This window comes from Alligator mississippiensis, chromosome 2 (assembly GCF_030867095.1).
Source record: "Alligator mississippiensis isolate rAllMis1 chromosome 2, rAllMis1, whole genome shotgun sequence".
Taxonomy (NCBI): Eukaryota; Metazoa; Chordata; order Crocodylia; family Alligatoridae; genus Alligator; species Alligator mississippiensis.
In genome coordinates, this window is record NC_081825.1 from 149,382,110 (window position 1) to 149,407,618 (window position 25,509).

Consider the following 25,509-nt stretch of genomic DNA (forward strand, 5'->3'; position numbering starts at 1 on the left):
GATTTGACTTCATTACAGTGTTTCAATCTGCCTAATTAACCAGAATTTTAAGGATCCCGAGTTGGAAATTTGTAGCCAACACATATGCAAACAAATACACACACACATATACATATACACACAGGTATACATACACATACACACACATGTATACATATACATACACAAACATTCACACACATACACACACATATACACACAGGTATACGTATACATACACACACGTATACACACACACATACACACAGGTATACGTATACATACACACACATACACATGTATACATATAAACACACACATACAAATACACACAGGTATACGTATACACACATACACACACATATACATATAAACACACACATACAAATACACATATACATACACACATACACAGGTATACGTATAAATATACATACACATACACGCACACTTACACAGGTATACGTATACATACACACATACACACACACATACACAGGTATACGTATACATATACATACACACATACACGGACACTTACACAGGTAAACGTATACATACACACACAGGTATACATATACATATACACACACACATACACAGGTATACGTATACATATACATACACACATACACACACAGTTACACAGGTATACGTATACATATACATACACACACATACACAGGTATACGTATACATACACACACACGTATACGTATACATATACATACACACACATACACACACAGCTATACATATACGTACACACACACACGCACACACATACACAGGTATACGTATACATATAAGTACACACACACACACAAGTATACGTATACGTTTACATACACACACACATACAGAGGTATACGTATACATATACATACACACATACATGCACACTTACACAGGTATACGTATACATATACATACACACAGACACATACACAGGTATGCGTATACATATACATACACACATACATGCACACTTACACAGGTATACGTATACATATACATACACACACATACACAAGTATACGTATACATACACACACACACACATACACACACATACACAGGTATACGTATACATATACCCACAGGTATACATATACATATACACACACACATACACAGGTATATGTATACATATACATACACACATACACACACAGTTACACAGATATACGTATACATATACATACACACACATACACAAGTATACGTATACATACACACATACACACACACATACACAGGTATACGTATACATATACATACACACACATACACAAGTATACGTATACATACACACATACACACACACATACACAGGTATACGTATACATATACATACACACACATACACAAGTTTACGTATACATATACACACACATACAAAAAACGTATACATATACATACACACACATACACAGGTATACGTATACATACACACACACGTATACATGTACATACACACACATACACACACATACACAGGTATACGTATACATATAAGTACACACACACAAGTATACGTATACATTTACATACACACATACATGCACACTTACACAGGTATGCGTATACATATACATACACACACACGTATACGTATACGTATACATATACATACACACACACAGGTATACATATACGTACACACACACATACACAGGTATAGGTATACATATACATACACACATACACGCACACATACACAGGTATACGTATACATATATGTACACACACACAAGTATACGTATACATATACATACACACACAAATACACAGGTATACGTATACATATACATACACACATACACACACACTTACACAGGTATAGGTATACATATACATATACATACACACACAGGTATACATATACATACACACACACAGGTATACATATACGTATACATACACACATATACAGGTATATGTATATATATACACACACACAGGTATACATATACATATACATACACACATACACAACTATACGTATACATATACATACACACATACACACACACAGGTATACGTATACATATACATACACACACATACACAGGTATACGTATACATATACACACACACATGTATACATATACATATACATACACACATACACAACTATACGTATACATATACATACACACATACACACACAGGTATACATATACATATACATACACACATACACACACATACACAGGTATACGTATACATACACACACATATACGTATACATATACATACACACACATACACACAGGTATACATATACATACACACACACATACACACACATATACACAGGTATACATATACATATACATACACACACACACAAGTATATGTATACATATACATACACACACACATACACAGGTATACGTATACCTATACATACACACATACACGCACACTTACACAGGTATGCGTATACATATACATACACACACGTATACGTATACATATACATACACACACACACAGGTATACATATACGTACACACACACATACACAGGTATAGGTATACATATACATACACACATACACGCACACATACACAGGTATACGTATACATATATGTACACACACACAAGTATACGTATACATATACATACACACACACATACACAGGTATACGTATACATATACATACACACATACACGCACACTTACACAGGTATAGGTATACATATACATATACATACACACACACAGGTATACATATACATACATACACACACAGGTATACATATACATACATACACACACAGGTATACATATACGTATACATACACACATACACAGGTATACGTATACATATACACACACACAGGTATACATATACATATACATACACACATACACACACATATACACAGGTATACATATACATATACATACACACACACACAGGTATACGTATACATATACACACACACAGGTATACATATACATATACATACACACATACACACACATATACACAGGTATACATATACATATACATACACACACACACAGGTATATGTATACATATACATACACACACACATACACAGGTATACGTATACCTGTACATACACACATACACGCACACTTACACAGGTATACGTATACATATACATACACACACACACAGGTATACGTATACATATACACACACACAGGTATACATATACATATACATACACACATACACACACATATACACAGGTATACATATACATATACATACACACACACACAAGTATATGTATACATATACATACACACACACATACACAGGTATACGTATACCTGTACATACACACATACACGCACACTTACACAGGTATACGTATACATATACATACACACACACAGGTATACATATACATACATACACACACAGGTATACATATACGTATACATACACACATACACAGGTATACGTATACATATACACACACACAGGTATACATATACATATACATACACACATACACAACTATACGTATACATATACATACACACATACACACACAGGTATACATATACATATACATACACACATACACACACATATACACAGGTATACATATACATATACATACACACACACACAAGTATATGTATACATATACATACACACACACATACACAGGTATACGTATACCTGTACATACACACATACACGCACACTTACACAGGTATACGTATACATATACATACACACATACACACACAGGTATACGTATACATATACACACACACATACACACATACACAAGTATACGTATACATACACACACACACACACATACACAGGTATACGTATACATATACACACACATACACACGTATACGTATACATATACATACACACAGACACATACACAGGTATACATATACATACACACATACACGCACACATACACAGGTATACGTATACACATACACACACACGCACACATACTCAGGTATACGTACACACATACACACACACGCACACATACTCAGGTATACGTACACACATACACACACAGGTATACATATATGTACACACACACATACACACTCATATACACAGGTATAGCTATACATATACATACACACATACACACACACATACACAGGTATACGTATACATATACATACACACACATACACATGTATACGTATACATATACATACACACATACACGCACACTTACACAGGTATAGGTATACATATACATATACATACACACACAGGTATACGTATACATATACATACACACACATACACAGATATACATATACATATACATACACACATACACACACAGGTATACATATACGTATACATACACACACACAGGTATACATATACATATACATACACACACACAGGTATACGTATACATATACATACACACACATACACAGGTATACGTATACATATACATACACACATACACGCAAACATACACAGGTATACGTATACATATACATACACACACACACAGGTATACATATACATACACACATACACACATACACAGGTATACGTATGCATATACATACACACACATACACAGGTATACATATACATACACATACACACACATACACAGGTATACATATACATACACATACACACACATACACAAGTATACGTATACATACACATACACACATTTACGTATATGTATACATACACACACATACACATACACGTATACATATACATACACACACAGGTATACATATACATACACACACACATACACAGGTATACGTATACATATGCATACACACACAGGTATACATATACATACACACACATACACAGGTATACGTATACATATGCATACACACACAGGTATACATATACATACACACACATACACAGGTATACATATACATACACATACACACATTTACGTATATGTATACATACACACACATACACACACACATACACAGGTACACGTATACATATACATCCACACACATACACAGGTATACATATACATACACACATTTACGTATATGTATACATACACACACATACACATACACGTATATATATACATACACACACATACACACACACACATACACACACGCATATGTATACGTATACATACACACACACATACACACACACGTATACCCACACACACACCTATACACACACCCCATATACACACACGTATACGTATCCGTATCCAGACACACACACCTATACACACACATATACATATCCATATACACTCACGTATACATATCCGTACACACACACACATCCATATACACGCACGTATACATATCCGTATACACACACGTACACACACACCTATACAAACACACATCCATATCCATATACACACACGTATACATATACGTATACACACACACCTATACACACACATCCATATTCATATACACACATACACACACGTATACATATACGTATACACACATACACCTATACACACACATCCATATCCATATACACACATACACACACATATACATATACGTATACACATACACATATGTATACACACATACACACACATACATATACGTATATACACACACACCTATGCACACACATGCATATCCATTTACACACTTACACACATGTATACATATACGTATACACACACACATACATACATATCCATATACACACATACACACACATACATATATGTATACACACATACACCTACACACACACACACATACATATACGTATACACACATACACCTACACACACACACACACACACACATCCATATCCACACACACACATACATATCCATATCCACACGTATACACACATACACATATCCATATCCTTACACACACACACACATATCCATATACGCACGTATACACACATACACATATCCACACACACACACACATACATATCCATATATACACATACACACATATACATATGCACACACATATACATATCCATATACACACATACATACACATATACATATATGTATACACACACACACACCTATACACACACATATATGTATACACACATACACACACATATACGTATACACACGTACACCTATACACACGCATCCATATTCATATACACACATACACATATACGTATACACAAATACACCTATACACACACATACATATCCATATATACACATACACACACATACATATACGTATACACACATACACACACACACACATATACATATCCATATACACACGTATACACACACACATATAAATATCCATACACACACACACACATATATACATATCCATACACACACGTATACACACATACACATATGCATATCCATATACACACACACACACGTACACACACATGCATACACATATAAACACACATATATACACACAAACATACACATATACACATACATATATACACATACACACACTCATACACACATAGATATATAGATATACATATATACATACTCACACACATATACATACACACACACCTATATATACACACTTATACATATGCACACATACATACATACACACACATATACACACACAAAGACACATATGCAGACTGACAAACACACACATATATACACATATACAGACACACAAAGACACACATATACAGGCATACACACAGACACATAAAACACATTCAGACACACACATAGACACACATACACACACACAAAACATGTAGAAGGTTCTTAACTGCAAATTCTGGATGTGGCAATGAAAAAAGCTGTACATAATTTTGAGGTTTTTTTAAAGAAAGAATTCCTCTTGAGTTTAACTGGAACATAATATCTCAAATCTCTCACATTGTTGTGTTGCTTATATACACACTATGTATATACATCACTCTCTATATTAAGATAATCTGACTCACCCTGTGTCATGCAATATATGTTAGGTGACCCAGGTCTAAGAAATCACTCCATAACAAATGCCCACAAATTTTTGGATTTTTGTTGTTGCTGTTACTCTTTATGGTTTTGTAATGCCTAGGAATCCACAAGAGGGACCAGTACCTCCATGGGCTAGGTGCAATTGAAATTCGATACAAGTCCAAAGAGTTTATAGTCTAAACATAAGAAAAGAGATAGCAAATGTATTCAGACAGATTAGAGAGTACAAGGAAACAAAGAAACAATAGTAGCAGCACCACAGTCAGTAGTTTGAGCATGCCAGCAGCTTAACCATTGACAACATTTTTTGTCTGCAGCAAGGACAAGAGAGACATGAGGGACAGAAATAAAGTTGCCTTGTGGATACAGACAAGAAGCACTTTCAAAGCATGAGAAGCAGTATGGGAGAAAGCAGTTTGTAGAGTGGAGAGATGTGATTACTATGTTAGGTTTGTCTGAGTGTACACATAGTACACATAGAAAGAAAGAGAGTTTTAAACCTGTCAGCAATACTGCAGCATTAAGCCTATGCCTGATAAAATAAATCTGCAAGCATGAAATCCCCATGAAATTAAATTAAATTGAATTAAAACTAAAAGTAATTTCTAAAAGCAGTGCTTCACTTATAGGGCTCACATCATCTGGGTTGAAAACTACCATCAATACCTTTTAAACTGATAACTCTGGATGAACTTTTTCTGGAACTTCAGATGTTGTCCTAACCCATTGTAGTTGTGTCACCATTCGTAGAGAATCTTTCCATAGCCTCTCTCGCATTAATAAATCTTAATTTCATGCATCTGAGCAATTATTTAAGATTCATGGTAAGTTTTCATCTTGTGCTCTGTTTTAAGTGATCAGAGAGCACCACCTGCCTTGACAACAAACACTTTACCAAGCTCACTTCCATATTCAGATTCTGATTCAACACTGTGTAACACTGCTAAAAAATCAACCTCTTTGAGACACTGCAAGAGGCATGTCCAGGAACAGGAAAAGTTTCCCCCCGCTGAAAGTTTGCGAGCTGCAAGTTTGGCCACAGGGAGCTGGATCTGGGATAAAGTGCAGGTAAGTAAAGGGTCAGGGGGGCTGGAGGAGGGGAGAGGGGAGCATGGTGGGGGGACCCCAACCAGCCCCACCCACTCCCCCAGACCCCTCTGATCCCTTCCCTTCTCTGCCCAGCCCCATCCCCTGCCTGCCTCCCAGATCCCTTCCCTACCCAGCCCCATCCTCTTGGATCCCTTCTCCACCCGGCCCCATCCCCTACCTGCCCTGATCCCCTACCCACCAGGCCCCATGCCCCGCAAACTCCTGGATCCCTTCCCTGCCCAGACCCATTCCCTGCCTGTCCCCCGATCCCTGCCCCACTCCCTGCCTGCCCCCCCAGCCCTACCATCCCTGCCCCACCCAGTCCCAACCCCCACCTGCCCTCCCGAGCCCCCCATCACTGCCCTGCCCAGCCCTTTCCCCCTCCAGCCCCCCCAAGGTCCCCCAATTGCTGCTCCCCCCACCCCAGCATCTCCACAATTAAAAAAAAAAACCCAAAAAACCCCTGGCACGTACCAGCAGTATGGCTGTCATCTGGGTCACTGGCCTCCCCGCCCTGCACAGTGCAGGGCCAAGTGACAGCCCCAGCCACCCCAGCCTGGGTCCTGCTGCCCCCCACTGTCCTGTGCTGCACAGAAGGCTCTGTCAGGAGGCCTTGGAGTCCCCCAGCCCCTGCTACTGTGGTGAGTAGAGGCTTTTTTAAGTGCCGGAGGCTGGGGTGGGGGGGCAGCCATCGGGGGGGGGGGCTGCAGGAGCTGGCGAGGGATGGGGCCAGGTGGGGCAGCAATCCAGGAGGCTGGGGGAGCAAGCAGGGGTGGGTCATGTGGGCCCTGCATGGGGGTGGTAGCCCTTGTGGGGGCTGTGGTCCCTGCGGGGGGCAGCAAAACATACAGGTATTTAGAATTCATTTTATGATGAGAGAGACACTTGTAGGCTTCCAAACTGCTTTAACACTGTAGATATATCAATAAAACATTGCCCAACTGATCGCTGGCTCTCTGTTACTATATATAGTGGTCTTTTTGTTTTAGTTGTGGAGGAACATTGATTTCAGGGTATATTACAGAGTGACTTTGGGATTTTTTTTTATCAGGGATTTTTCAGTTTTCCAATAGGGAACACCAGAATTCCGGACCCTGCCTGCTCAGAGCTGGCACCTTGTACCCTGGCACAATTGGGGCCAGGAGGACATGCTTTGACAGTTCAAAGCAGGCCACCACACTGGGAACATCTTCAGGGTGATAGCTGTCCAGATGGCCAGTCAGGGGCACACATGGTAGTAGTGCTGCACAAAGGCCAACACTGCAGCCACAGCCTCCCAGCAGCTGGCCCAGAGGGCCAGATGCCTCTACTGGCTATGCGGTCCCCATCTGGGTCTGGCAGGTGCGCAGCAGGTCACAGCTAGGCAGCACCCCCCACTGCCAGACTGCTGCAGTGGGTAGAGGGTGCAGGGAACTCTCAGGGCTACTTCAGCGGTCCAGCTGGCACAAGGGGTAGTGTCCCCAGGTACCAATTGGCCAGGCCCCAGAAGCTCCTGAGAATGAGGAGCCCTGAGCTACTTGCTAGGGCAGCTTTTTGTACTGATTGGGCCAGGATAGAGCAGCTTTTTATACTGCTGGGGCCAGGAGGAGCCAGGCAGGGTTATTTTGCCCCAAGTGCCACAATTTGCTTCACAACAAAGTACATGTCCAAGTACGTGCGCCAAGGCAAAAAGCCCCAGCTGAAATTTGCACTGCTTGTATTTGAGCTGCTGCAAGCACATGTGCCTGCATGTGTGGAAGCACCCACAGGGCCAGATTAGAAAATGGTTTTAGGAACCTAAAACAGGACAAAAATATAGTTACCTGGCTAGAGAAACCCTTTTCAAGAGGATGCTGCCTCCTCCAGAATGGCTTATTACCTGATTAGGGCACTCTCCTGGGGCATGGCAGATGCAAGATTTAATCCTTTACAGCTGAGGTGAGAATGAAACCCAGGTTTCCCACCACCTGGGTGAGTGCTCTAACTACTTAGGCATTGTTTAAAAAGGCAGGCACAACTACCATTACCTTCTTCCTTCTTTTTCTGACTGTGGACGCAGGTCCTGTATTTTGTGCTGAACTCAACTCTATTGACATGATTAAAGGTGCTCAGAGAATATCTACCCTTGAAGGACTTGGGTGTCACTCTGCCCAGATTCTAAATGTGTATAGGGGTTGGGGCAAAAGTGATTAGACTGAGGAGATCATCATTTACCTTTCATTGTTCATAATGGAAACTGTAGGGTGATGAGAACTTTGACAAATCTGACTACCTAGCTTAGGTATTTAAAATGGGAGCTGAACTCTGTTGAGAGCCCTGATCTCAATTGTGGATGCTAGTTACTTTTAAGAGAAAACTGGGTATATATCTTCATAGCTATATGTAATAAGAAGTTTTCTTGAACTCGTGTCTATTATTGTAAACTTTATGTTCCTTTCTCACTTAATTCTAAGCTTTTAACACAAGCCTTTGTTTTTCTTTTTTCACAACACCTGATAAAATCTGTCCTGAGCATACCTTAAATCTTTTGGATATTACTGCAACACCGCAATTCATAACTACAATAATATTTCACCTTCAGTCTTCTTTGGGTATTATACACATGCACATCTCTCCCTAAATTAGAGCCATTTTCAAGGTAGAAACAAACTAGATTACTTCTTACTACTGAAAATAAATGTTCCTACAGTGTGGAAATAAAACAATCTAAGTTGGACTTAATATTTCAAAGGAGAAGCATTGAGTATGTGTCTCTGGGAAGTCAATCTGATCTGTGTAAACCAATTTCTCATTTTAAATAACTAGATCTCTCATTTTAAATAACTAAGTTAACAGTGTTTAACGTTTCCCTTCCACTGAATAAGACACAAAGTGTATTTCCCATGGTTAAACTGAAGTCTTATGAGATTTTAAAGACATCCTTAAACTAAAATGTTATGAGATTTTAGAGATATTAGCTAGGCAGGGGGCGATGCACAGGGGGTGCACATAGTGGTGCACCGCCTAAAAAAGGCACCACCGGCAGGTAATCGCTGCTCACCACCGTGCCATTGGCACCGCCGGTGGCATCTGCGAGAGGTCCATGATTGCCCCTGGTCGCCACCAGCAGGGGGTGGTTGCTGCCCCGTGGTCGCTACCCTCGCCCTCCCCCCCCCCGACAGTGCCAGTGGCGTCTGTGGGAGCTCCCCGCTCCCCGCTGCTGGGCTCCTGCCACCGCCAGCACAGCCATGCCCCCTCAGCTGCCAGGGGAATGTGCTGTTCATGTAGCTAGGCATGAAGTTAGTGGCAAACTTCTACCAGTGTCAGAGGTTCTCCTTTAAATTTGGCAGTCTTTAAGAGGTTGGTAATGGCAATACCGTAAGTTTCTTACTCTTTTTTTAATTATGTCTTTAGTCCAATGAACTCCTACTACTTTAATTAGCAGCATGTCTGTGTGAAAGCAGAGGAGAGACTGAAGCTGCAGCTCAGAATTTGCCTAGGGAAGTTTACCAGAATGTCTGAATAAATCAGGCTGGAAATTTGTCAAAAGCTAGTTTTCCTATTATGAAATCCCCTAATGTTTGCAAGCTTAGGAAAATGGCCTCTCTTACACTGTTTGAAATGTCCACTTCAGGTCAATAGCAGGAAAATAAAAGGGTGTCACGTGCATATTTTACTTAGCACACTTGGAGCTAAAGGAGCCACGTTGGTTGATATTTTTGTCAAAACCAACTAGTTTGTCTGTAAGGATACAAACTTAGAAGTCTGATTCTACTGTGGAAAAAAAACCCTCAACGATTTTTACTGACTAGGTGAAAGTTTCAAAATTGTGCCCACAGTTGTAATTTTCTGCTGCTAAGTCTTAATTTCCAATCATAAGAACTAGCTAAACATTCTTTTTGAAGAACATTTTTAATAAAACCTAGAAAATATATTCCCATTCTGAATGAATGCATAATTCCTATTAATATGAACTCAAGTTGTTTGCATAAATCCATAGCAACTGGGACAAGACTATATCCCTAAGCCTATTAAGAATTTAGATGTTTTCACTAAGCCACCTACAAATGCCTTATAACAAATAAATATGAATTAATTTACAATCTATCTTTCATGATCCCTAGTTTCCATGTAAATCTAATCGAAAGCAATAGTAAGCTTTATTTAGAGATAGCAGTGACACAATTCAATGGCTATTTTGCTCCAGAATGACTAGCTGTTAAAACCTGCCTTTCTTTCAAACACAGCAACAGCTCTCAAATGTTCTGGGTATATTATGCCAGTTTCGTAAGTGAGGGTTTGTGTTCCAAATTAGAAATTGAGCCAGCCCCCTGCATCCATCTCAACTGAGTGAAATAGCTATTCTTTTAACTATGACAAAAATGAGGATTTTTATTTTTATATGGGCATACCCATTTCAAATGGGAAAACAAATATGGTCAGAAAGGCACCAAGTGATGTGGAAAAATACCTTCAAAGAAATTTACTTGCTACCAAATACGTACTTTTTCATCACTTACTGTATCTAGAAGGTTGACTGGACCTGCCCATCCACAGAATCACAAGAAAGTGGGTTGGGGCAAGAGGAATAACTGAAACCCACACTCAATCCAGGCTTACTGACACTGACAACTTCTCATTGAGCATGGGGTCAGACTGATTAACCAGACTGATCAAACAAATACCAATTTGGGAATGAGTTTATACAGTCCGTTTTTTTCTTTTTTTCGAACTCACCTTGCCAAAAGAACCCTGAAATAAGCCAGAATAATAAACAATGGTTTTGAAAGACCCAAAAGAAGAGATTTCCAATGATTTAAAATAACAGGACTACCCCAGAATTTGCATCAGGCTTTGAGGCAAGGGTCATCAAATTATCATCTACCGTTTTTTTCTCTTCAGATCATAGTTTAATGAACATTAGGTTAGTGAAAAATATTTTGGAAATACTCTCTGGCTACCCCTGAAAAAGAAACAGGCAGTAAAAGGAAGATTTTGTTATTATCAAATGAAAGCAATAGTCATACTCATTATGCACATCTACAAAAGGTGCTACTGCTCATTTATTCAGTACTTGTATAAGCAAGCATTTATTTAGTACATGTATTAGCACTATCCATGCTGTGATGTGCTACTACACAGTCTTATTTGGCTACTGCACAGTCACTGTCTCATGTAGTCATGCCTGGTTAGAGATTTGGGGGGGGGGAGGGTGTCATTTTTTCCAGATATTTTAAATGAGTGGTTACAAAGCAGCAGAAGGACACGACTGTATTATCTGGTTTGCTGTTAGCAAAGAGACACCTACATTTTGCCAAGATATTACATTTTTCATAATAATTATTTGTGCTGTATTCTGGTGGATTTATTAGATCCATGGTCAACCTAATCTACCACCCACTGTCTTCAAGGAAATAAATTATTGCATTGACTGCCACTGAATCCTGAAAATTTTATATATAGTTGACTTTTGCATCATGTTACTTAAAATGAAACAGGAAAAACAGCATTGCAACTTCGTGAAAATTGACAACAATAACTCTTGGACTCTTGACTTTTCACTGTAACATAGTGGAAAAGTCCATAATGAGCAACTGGCATAAACTTGCGTGTTGCTGAATGCCTCTTGGGAACTGCTTCACTGACAGTTTCTTTGACTGCAGTAAGCATGGAGGGGACTCAACACTTCACAAGAGAGGCTCAGTACCTTTTAAGTTCAGAACTTTGGACTAGCCAATAATCATTTTAAACAATGATCCAAAGTCTCTTTATACATGTTTTAACTTCCCATTTCTTGTGATATTCCAGTAAATACATTCACCAATTGGAATGCAGTGGCAGCTTTTAAAACCTCTTCCATGTTCTCTTTAGCAAGTAGGAGATATTGTAGTTTCCCCTATTGTCTGTATTTGGGGAAGAAAACAACATGTTACATGTCGATGACCTTTGAAAGACCTCAATCCTACCATTACATACATGTGAGCAGACTTTGGGACCCATGTGGAGACTCACTGTTTCTCACAGGATGCCTCTCAAATGGATCCCACTGCAAAATCAGGACAGCATGGGCCTAACTTCATTCAACATGACAAGGATCACTGAAAAGCCAAGAAAAAATAATTAGTTCTCAGACCTTACATCTGTATAACTGGATTTGTTATCCCAACTGACAATGTATCTGCTGATTCCAGATTTTTATGGGCATCCTTCTGCCAATATGCCAAACATCATTTTCTTTTTTCTTTTGAAAGCAGAAAGTATGTCATGCTCTTGCATTTTTATTCTGATGCACACAAATCTATTTCCCTATCTACTGCAGGCAGAGCCTATTATTTAGCTTTTGTTATGCTAAAAGCTAAGTAAAGACCTCTTTTGCTTTAATTTTCTAGTATTACTTTCACCACTTCAGGTGATAAAAAGGATATTAACTGAACTCAGAAGTATAAGATAGAGGGGGGCACAGTTTTGTTAATGACACAGACCTCATGCAAGTGAAGGAAAGTCCGTTTTTAAATCAGTGGGAATCCAGTCTGGCAAATTTGGAAATCATGCCAGGTATGTGGTTGTTTTAAACTGGGAGAATCAAAACTTTTCAGAAAAAAAATGTTGTATTGACTCTATTTTGAGCCTATACAGCATTGAAATGAGTCCAAACCAATGATGCATTAGCAAGCAAAAGATTATGATGTCAACATAAACATCATGAAGTTACCAATTTCAAAACATCAAAGCAGATTTACAGAAAAGATGGGCCAAGATTGATTATCGTTTAAAGAAAAATATTCTGTCAGAAAAGCTTGCAAAATTATGATCATTTAATTAATTTTTGAGTGTCTTTTTAATATGGTACACATAGCTATTTTAAAGGTTTCTTTTTTGTAAAAGTATTATAATAATAAAAGATTAATTGATTTAAATAATTCAGTGCGCATCTATTTTTCTTTTTTCTTTTTTTTTGTATCATGAATGGGTTGGTCCCACTCAGAATTATTCATACCTCATCAAATCAACTTTAAAGTCCTGGTATGTTCATTATATGTTAAAGCGGGTAGGGTGGAGGAAAGGCATAAATAATTGGATGAAGCTGCAGCAAATGGCACAAGGATACAGTCCCTTCCCGGAAAGAGGATTTTGTGGCGAACCATTTCTCCCATAATGCATCCCACAGACCATATATCCACTAGAACAGCAGAGACAGGGAAGTGAAGAAGGGGAGGGGAAAAAAAGCAAAGTTAACTAAGACACTTCACTCCTAAAGGAGGGGAAAAAGAGCAGGTTGATCAGAACAGTACAGTTTTTATTTTTTCCACCTCCCGCTGAATGCTAAAATAAATGAGTAAATAAATAAAAGCAGCATCAGGCTCAATAGTATTGGAGAATATTCAAAATATCAGCATTGTCAGAGGTTTAGTTACATTTGCTAAAAAAATATTATATTTTTTCCCCACCGTAAAACCAAACAGAGGTTTGTCAATACAGCATTTTTCTGATTCAGGTAACGTGAAAGAAGTACCTAGACCAAATGAACTCACAAGCAGGCTGCACTTATTGGAAAGTAATTGGATGAAGGTATGACTAATCCAAGTTAAAATTATCTGGATAATTCAGCAGAGGGTTTAGTGCTATATGTTCTAGAACACATGAAAAAGAAAGGAATGAACTCCAAAGGAAGCTACTTTTCCTTTCACCCCTCAGACTGTGTGGAAGACTAACTTTACCCAACAGCAAAAATTAATCAGCGCATAAATCGTGTTTGATTTGCAAGGAAAAATTGTGTAGTGGTTGGGAAAAAGAGAAGTGTGAAAAAACAAATGTCTAAATTCTTTCCTTTACAAAGAATAGCAATAATCTGGAATCATACAGTAGTGATACTCTGGGTTGTTTATAGGCTTTTTCCAGTAGGATAGAATCTACACCTGCTGCCCTTACACACGGAGTTCCATATGAGTAAGGAGAACAGGTATACTCACTGCTATGCTCACAGAGTCTTTAGAACTCCTGCTGCGGGATCTGCCTTTTATACAGGTGATGCCATTCAGTTACACACTAGCTGGAAAAGAACATGAAGTCTGACAAGTGCTGCCTATGCTGTGTACAATATATGCACTACAATACAGAGTGCTGAGCAGAAGGAATGCAAATGTGTCCTGAGAAAATTTCTATGCTTCCCAACACTGCCTTTGGGTACAAGATGTCATGTGCACAGGCACATATTGATTAGGTTGTTCCTTGGAAGTTTTACAAGAAAAAAAGCTCTCTCTGTATCTACAGATATATCGAGAGAGAGAGAGAGAGATTAGGAGGAAAACTTATTTTCAAGAAACCGGTGTATTTTTTCCTCAAATTTGAGTTCTTGTTTGGTCTATACAACCAATTTTGCCTGTTTTTCTTCTCCCTTTTTCTCTTAAAAACAAACAAACAACTTTTCTGTTGGTAAAATAAAACAAAGGTGAAATGCTCTAGTAAGGGAAAGGAGGGTAAAGGCACTGGGGACACAGGAGAGCAAGAGCATGCCTGATGCAGTGTTTTCTTCTATGACAGTTGTGGGTCCTTCCATGGGGAGGGTGGCAAACTGGTGTTAACTATGCATCTTTAGCCAACCAGGTGCAGAGAGAAAATGAAAGCAGTGAACAAATATTCATACAGTCAATGCACAAAGTAGGGAGAAAAAAAGTGGGGGAGTTCATAGAATGTGGCAGGTCAGGCCTGAGCAGTGGACTAGTAAATAATCTCTTCTGTTGACTTCTGTGGGAGCTGGACTGGGGCTCCACTGCAAACCAGCTCCTCAGACCGCATGAGCCTCATTTCCAAATTTCTTCTTTCTATCTTGAATTAAGTTGAACTCCCCTCCCCCCACCCCACCCCTTCACTAAAAATAGCAAAGTACTTTGTTCATTTTTAACCTGATTAATTTCCTGTGGAAGTCAATGGGAGTCTTTCCACTTCCTTCAGTGGGCACAGATTCAGGATCTTTGAGTGCTGCATACATTCATAGTATTGCCTCAGATCCACTGATCGTAAAAGTGCCCCAAATTCTATTTAGGCTGTAGTGATAATGGTGTGAAAGCATAAAGAATTTTCTCTGTTGTATCAAGCACAACATCAATCTCTTGTAAAATGCTTTGAGAGAAAAACTTCATAAAGCCAGATTAACTCAGTTCAGACTAAAAAGAACTCAACATATTAGGATCAGGAAATGATGACTTGATCCTGATTGACACTGAGATTTTTGGAGGTACTCAAATCAAAATGTAGGAACAATATTTCTAGGATATATATTTTCCTGTTTATTTTTCATAATTAATAACTGCTCTGTGAATTTACAACATACCACTGGTAATTCCTACAGTGAAAGAGCTTGTGGATTTTAAAAGGTGTAATGGGAGTGTGCCCATAGGACTGCTTAAATACAGAAGTCAGTCCAAAAGAACAAATCACATTGTCCTCTACAGAATACACTTGGCTGTTTCTTAAAATACTATTGCATGCTAATGGAATTCTTCAACTCAAAACATCATTTTGAGGTCATGTCACTTCCATGTTACATTTGACGTTAAGAAGGTCCCTTCATTGAACAGGGAAATGAGTGCTTTGGCAACAGAAATAGTAACATAATGAATGTCTACTCATTTACTTTACTACATTTTCTGTCCTGATCCAACTAGCAGCCAGGCACTTGAAATCCCTCGTTTTGTTACAGAACAAGAACTCTATATGAAATAAAGCTTTTCCTTTACAAAATATGATTTCCTTTCTCATTGGGTCCCCTATATTAAAATTAGCCCTGCCTGCATCCCAGAACCTCTCTAGGGTCAAAGAGATATCCAGATTATTGCTAGATTTTTCACTGCACTACCATCTACAGCTAGAAAAATTACATATAAATGAGGTAGCAGAAAGGTATTCAGTTTCCTCTCTCATCTCTTTTCTCCCTCTCCTTCACTAGATATGGGCTCAAGCTACATAATCAGATGTTGATCTTGAACACCCCAACAGATCAGGAAGTAAGAGTTTGGGATTTTAATTCAGTCTCTGAGAAAAGTAGGAACAAGTCATAAGAATCAGATCTAGGTCTCCATCTGGAAACATTAGGGACTGTTAGGATTCCAAGTTTTGGCTTTGACTCATCTCTTCTTTTTCTTCACTAAGACAGCTCTGTGAGCAAGATGACATGGATTTGGAATATCTCTTCTGACAACCCTAACAGTTTCCATATTGCTTCTTAGCCACATCTGCCTCTGTATTACAAACCTGGCCAAAAAAGGATTTGTCATTCAGGCAAAGGAGTCCTAGCTAATCACAGGTTTTCTGTTACACTCCAAGCAGTTAAATTCAGCGCAAACTGCATGACAAGTACCATGTGTTATTCCAGCATGTAACAATTAGAAAGTCATGTTTAATATCACCTGATTTTCAATTCAAGAGGTCCATTTCTGTTAGTTTTCCCCCTCCAGGTCCCCTTATATAGCAAAGACAGACTTTGGGCTGGATTGTGCTTTTTACAAAGTACAGCCCTACCATTCTCCTTGTAGCCCATTCCCAAGATGACCTCTGGTGCTCTATAGTAACGTGTCACCACATAAGGAGTCATCATGAAACTGGTGCCTGCAGTTCTTGCCAATCCAAAGTCCAGAATCTTCAATGTGCAGTCGGACTTTACCACAATATTACTTGGTTTTAAATCCTGCAAAAGACATACATGAAATGAGACATCTCCCATTTATGAAGGCAATTTATAAAAGCAGTGATGACTTGGATAATTTTAGGAGGTTGTCCAAACACTTCTTTATTGCTCTGAAACACTAACTATTAACAGAAGGCACTTTTCAGCAATGGTACTCAATACACTGTTGTTTTGGTGCCTGTATTGAAATGTGTGTCATACTGGTAAACAATTAGAGCCCAAGGGGACAGTTGCTCTTTTATGATTCCTTTACATGGATGACAGAAATACTTGGGTGTAAAATCATTAGATTTAAAATCTCACAGAATGAGAATAGAAATATTTTGTTTCCACTTGAATATCTGAAAGGGACAGTGCCTACTTGGTCCCATCACTAACCATGGATGTGGGGCCATTTCAATATTTTATTTGCAGAAAGAACCTGACCGACTTCTTTATCTTGAAAACTATTATACTCTGACACTCAAACATATTACATCTTCTATGGAAAGCACACGCTTCCATAGAAGAAGAAGGTCTTTGTATACTGTAACATCTAGTCCATCAGTCTGACTGGGTCCTCTTCATAAACCATAAAACTTGCTTGATACTTTTTAGGAGGGGTTCCCAGGCTATTTTCACACTATTGTGAACAACTTAAGAGAGATTGTCTCTTGGAAATTTTTCACTCATTCAGGATCAGCCAGACTACTTCTCCTGTCCACACTTGCATGGATCATTTACTATACTAAGAGCAGTGACATGAACCACCTCCCTTCTCATTTGTAATAAAATATTACCTATGTGGCAACCACAGTGATTGCTCACATGAAAACATTATATTAGGGATACACAGAACATAAGTTTAGTTTGTTTTAAGGCATGAAGACAATAAAAACAACCAAATCCATGTGACCAGCTGCTCCCCCTGGACCTCCACCAAGTGATCATTGGAATATAGTTTGAGCACCATTGATTTAGAATATTTTAATATGATAAGGTTTGTTTCCATTTAAACTGTCCCAACTGTCACAGGCAGCTGGAGTTTCAGGAGAAACAACAGTCATCTCCACCTATTCCAAAGATAATCATTAATGATCTTGTTTATACTGCTTATGACCCATTACTTTCTGTTTGATGATTAAGTTGTCCCTGGCTTCCAATCACACAGTTAACTTCCCAAACATAGGCTATTAACCAGGAAGTCTCAATGTTTAAACTGAGAAGCTTGGGTCTCAATAAAAGGATTAAGCTACAATTGGAACTAAATATAAATGATTTGAACATTTTTCATGGTGGTACAAATCAAGACAATAATGAACAACCATCTTGTCCTTCAAAGAGAACTCCCCCCTACCCTGTGTATGATTCCTGCTGAATGAAGGTGCTTGATGCCACACAGCATTTGGTAGAGCAGGTAAGACATTCGCTCATGGTCTAGTTCCATCTGAATCACCTGGCACAAATTGGCATCCATCAACTCCATTACAAGGTAACTAGAGGAGAATAAATTCATATAGTTACTGCCTGGGCAGAAAAAAAAAAACCTTCAGCTTCTTCTCTGTAATAATCAATGCTTACTTTGCTTTGTTCATGATGCATTTCTTTTTTACTTCCACTGGCAACACTGAGGGAAAGAAGATTCTGAACTGGCCATGCTGCTGAGCTCAAAGAATAGTTAATCCATTCTATGGTTTGATTCTTACTATACTTGCTATGCAGCCATCATTCTACTAATGTTCCATTAAAATCAATGGATTATTAGAGCTTACCATTTTCTACGTCAACACAAGTGGGTTCTGTATAGTCACACAGAACATTCAGCATGCTATTTTCAAACATGTTGACACAACTTAAAAGGGTTGTATGTACCAGCCAAATCTTTCATCAGTCTTTGGTCACCATCCATGAGAAACAGTAACACAGCACATTCAGAATATTGGTCTCAAAGTTCACAGAGGAATGGAAAAAGTAGGAAGGAGGTAAAAATGTATGACCATGATACACATCTTTGGCATGTTTGACTGGGTGCTCCTGTATGGTCTGATCGCGTTGGATGAAGTAGGCTGTTGCCTATGAAAGTTTATGCCTCTCTGAATCAAAAGTGCCACCCAGCTGTTCTAATGCCATCTGCTGTTCTAATGCCAACTAACTAATCTAACATTACCCTGTCCCTTTGCTTAATAAGCATGAGTATTAGCCTTAATAGAATATGAACTCAGTCCTCCAGGAGAGGTAATCTGTGTTGATTTTACCCATCACCTCAGTTTTCATGGGATTATTCCTATCAAAAAGAGAACTGGACCATGACTGGAACACCAAATTAGAGCTTGCTCTGGCTTTGAGAAAAACTCTAGATCCATGTTGATGTCTCAGCTTCACAGTTCAGGCTCATCACCAATCACATGACTATCTCACCAAATCTCTGTGCAGAACTCAAGGATCACAAGATAAAGATAATGAAGCAGTACCTCTATGTGCAGAGACTTGGTAGCACTAGGCTGCCTCCAGACAATACTATAATGCCCCTTCCTTTTGTGGGCATGGACATTACAGTGTGAAACAAAGTGGAACAACTGAAGGACAGAAGGAGTTCAGCTGATATAAAAAAAGTACTTCTGACTGTCTGCAATTTCATTCAGGACAGGGCTAAGCACAATAGTACCCATGCAAGAGGCAATGTTCAGTGGAGATGCAAGTAATTCTCTGTACCCTGCACTATTTCCCAAGGCAGATTATTTTACATAGTCAAAGGTTATTACAAAATAAATATGAAAGGGGGACATGTTTCTCATGAGTCCCTCTTTTACAAGGAGATTTTTTCAGCGTGAGTTACTGCATTACTAAACCCCACATACCTCAGGGAATTATATAACAATAATTCCTTAAGCAAACCAATAACACAAAGGCAAGGAGCATAGTTACTTTTAGCTGCTCATAGTCGCATACGTGTGTGGGCACACACATATCATAGTCTCAAGAACTATAAGCAACACACTTTTTGTTGTACTTAGATACCACTGTGATCGGTATCTTATATTTAAAATAGATAGACATTCTTCATTCACAGGTTCATTCTTCATCTCCACAAGATGACTTGTTAAAGGAAGTCATCCTTTCTATTGTTCTGGGATTATTGTATTCATTGTGCAATATGAGGCTCCACCTCCCTCTAAAGGTTATATTTAATCACTACTTACACATCCTGGAACTCTTCCAGAGATTTCTGTGGTGTGAAGACATTTAATAAACTGATAATCTGAAAAGCAGAGCAAAGCAAGGAAGGAAAAAGGAAGATAAACATAAGTATTCTGAAGGATCCCTATATTACAGAATAAATTACCCTTTCCATTGTTCAGTTTATATAGAGACAAGTCCTGCTGTAGTTGCTAGTAAGCAACAGGTAAATTTCAGAACAGAACGTGACAGAGCTCCATTCATTTCCAGAGTGCCTTTGAAATGGACTGTGAGAGAAGGGTTGGTGCTTGTCAATGACTAGCAAGTTTGCTGAGGGAATTTGTCTTTGAAATTTTGGAGCTGCAGGTTTAAATTTCAACCCCTGTTCAAGGGTTGTTGCTTGTAGCTGCAACGGTCTAAGGACATAGGCAGACAATGTTCTTTGGGTAGATGTGATATCTTTACTTGTGAAAATGGTTCTTTGCAAGCTTTGGGTCACAAAGCTTGTGTGTGTTTGTGCCCGAAAGCTTGCAAAGAACCATTTTTCTAACTATTAAGTTGGACTAATAAAAGATATCACATCTACCCAAATAACCTCATCAACCTCTGTTCAAATGATCCTAATAGTCCCAGTCAGGCAACTAGGTATTTCTGATATATACTGAGGACATCTCTGAAAGCTGAAATAATCAAGGACCACTGTATTAAAACAACTCAAGAATTTTTCACTATTTTAGACATTTCTTCAGTTCTTCTGCAAACATGTGCACATTCACACTCACACACACTTCCAGGTCCGAGGTATCCTGCTTTAGTAGCTGTATGTTAATGCTGAAGAACCACAGAAAATTCTGAAAAGTGGCCAGAAGCACAATGCACACTAGGAATCCTGTCTGGTGGGCCAAAACTAGTGTGGAAAGCTTCCTGAAAGAAGGAATGTGTGTGTTTTGGAGTACAAAGGACCTTTCTGCTCTTGGGGCATGGAAACACATACAACACTTAGAATCGTTTAAATGTGATTTAAGCTTGAAGTGGACAGACATATAGGCCTGTTAATTGTTTAAAGCTGCCTGGAGTGGTTCAAAAGTGTACCTGGAAAATCAAGTATTTTTTTTTAACCAATTCACTGTGAACTGGTTCAGTGTTATGTGTGGACACAAAGTGTTCTGTGACACTGATCTGGTCAATCCTCCAGAAATCCCCATGCAGCAACATTCCTTGCTGCCACCCCTACTGCTGCAATGGGCCACTCTGGTGCACAGAAAGAACTCTGCTGCCCCCTTTTTTCCCTCTTTTGGTTGACACTTTTTCTTAACATGCTTCCTTCTACTTCTTGTTCAATAAAAGCTAACTTTATAACAAACAGCTCACTCCCTACTCAATTGCAGCCCCTCAGCATGTCTGCCTCACCCCGACCCTGTCAGACCCTGGGAACTAAGTCAGGGGCAGATCCAGATGGGTGTGACAGTGAAAATGCACCTCCTTCCATCACTGTTCCGGGTTGATCCAGGCACAGGGTACCCAGGTAACACAGGCAAATCTGGCTGCAGCTGTACAGGGTGCCAGGCCTAGCAGGGGACAACAGTGGTAGCATGAAGATGTAGCAAAACTCCCAGTTTTCCTTTTCCTTTTTAATTTTAAAATGCATTCCCTCCCCTTCCTCAACCATTTCTGACTTTTTTTTTCTTCCTCTCTATTCCCTATAGATAAGTATAAGTGAGCTAAGACATAGGATAAGCTTCAGCATTTTATTTTGGTAGCAAGTTGTATTTGTTTTGTTTTTTCTCCTTTATATTGTATAATTATTATGTTTATATTGATTTTTAGTGTTCTATATTACTGTTTTACTGATACTATATGATTTAGGCCTACATATGTAAGTTAGCATAAGTCATATCAAGTTTCCGTTTTGTTTGTCAAGTCTCCATCTTTTCCCCATGCTCCATTGTGTAACCTATGACTCATACCTACCCCTCCTATGTAACTTGGTTCCTGAATGAATGGGGATGAATGAGGGTGCTTGAGAGACAATGGCAGTAGGTCTAAAAAAATAGCTCCCTCTGAATGACCGAACTATCAACACCAATACCTGGACCAACGACCCAGACATTGGGACCACCCTCCGCATTCAAAGAAACAAAAGGTGAGGCAAACCACCATTGTGCCAGCTGCACATGCTCAGTAAGAACACCTGGAACCCTCTGGAACAGGACTGACATTGCCTGGACAGGCCCTCCCATAGGAGATCAGAGGTAGTCTGCCCCATAAAAAGGGGTAGTGAAGTCTGACTCCTTGGGATGTCCTCTCCATCTGGACCAGCACCATGCCACACCACCTATCCACCCAGAAGCTCTGCCAGCAACCCCCCTCTGGACAACACCTACTGGTCAAAGACCCTTTTCCAGCCTGGATAGGGCCCCCCCCCCCCCCCCTTCAACCAAGGACTTGGACTCTGCTTCTCTTCTCTACCTGGACTCCAACCCTTCCATGGAGTCTCTTTCTCCTGCTGCCATTGTGAGTGCTTGTGTGTGTGCATGTGTGTGTGAACCAATAACTTCATGGGGCTGTGTAGTGTGTTGTCTGTTTAATAAACCTTTTATTTGGACCCCTGAGTTGGGTTTTGCTTTACTATGGTTCTGGCCCTGCTCCAATCCCTGCTCCTCGCCCCTCTAACTTCTGTCTCATTTCTCCCTCTGCTGCTTCTGGCTCACCGCCACCTCCAATACCTGTCCTGAGCTCCTCTCTGCCTGCAAATCGCCTGTTTCTTTGCCACTGTCTCATCCCCAGATCTCTGCCACTCTTATTGCCTTGTCCCCACTGTCTTTTTCCCTGAGCTCCCAGGTTTCTGCCTCAGTTTCTTTCCTGTCTGTCTCCTCCTTGCCACCACTTATCTGCCCCCCCTCCCGCTAATATCTCAGCTGTCTGCCTCAGTTTCCTGCCCCAAGCTCCCAGGTTTCTGCCTCTCTCTCTTTCCTGGCTGTCCCTTCCTTGCCACCATGCTTTTCCCCTTGCACCAGTGACCCTGGGGCCACTTGATTTTAAGTAAAACCAAGCCTCAGTTTGTCAGCCAGCTTCTCTCTAGTCCACTGGTTCTAATCCCAGGTCTGGCAACTTTCACTCTCTACACTTTAACTCTCTCTCACCTTAACCTTCCCCCAAGTATCCCAGGTACCCAAAGCACACACATACATACCGTACCATCCAAGTTAGGAACTTACCTGTGTGTATGTGTAGGTGGGTTGTATGCGTGTGAACTGGTGAGTGTGTGTGTGTGTATATATATGTCATTGTGTGCATGATATACAAATTAGTGATCTGTGTATGTGTACTGAGTGTGTGGGTATGGAAAATTGATTTTTGTCTAACTTTTGGGGTGTATAGTATATGTGCTTGACTTGGTGATAGGTATGCATGTGCCTAGGCTGGTTTGGATGTGAATGTGCCTGAGTTGGTAGTGTGTGTGTGTGTGTGTGTGTGTGTGTGTGTGTGTGTGTGTGTGTGTGCATGCACCTAATTCATTTGTGTGTTTGTATATGTGCAATTGTGTCACACCCTCCTGTCTAACAGTGCAAGATTGAGATCCTGAGAGTTGACCTGACCCCACAGGACCCCACACCTCCTTCCAGCACTAGCTCCCAGCCATCAGGCAACACAGATGGGGGTTGGAGGGAGAGGCAGGGGTTTGGCAGGGATCAGGGGCTTGAAAGAGGATCCGGCG

At 39.7% G+C, this 25,509-nt stretch overlaps 1 protein-coding gene across 9 annotated transcripts in view; it reads right to left on the reverse strand.

Moving 5' to 3' along the window:
* Positions 1 to 25,509, reverse strand: part of MAPK10 (mitogen-activated protein kinase 10) — a 510,659-nt gene that overhangs the window by 106,377 nt on the left and 378,773 nt on the right. For 8 of the 9 annotated variants that reach the window (XM_019488162.2, XM_019488168.2, XM_059722260.1 and 5 more), the window contains 4 exons: positions 21,815 to 21,873; positions 19,972 to 20,110; positions 18,470 to 18,635; positions 15,060 to 15,131 (listed from right to left, as the gene is read on the reverse strand). In XM_019488162.2, coding sequence (XP_019343707.1) covers positions 15,060 to 15,131; positions 18,470 to 18,635; positions 19,972 to 20,110; positions 21,815 to 21,873 — 436 coding nt within the window. The remainder of the gene's footprint in view (positions 1 to 15,059; positions 15,132 to 18,469; positions 18,636 to 19,971; positions 20,111 to 21,814; positions 21,874 to 25,509) is intronic. The other variant, XM_019488160.2, reaches the window with a different exon arrangement.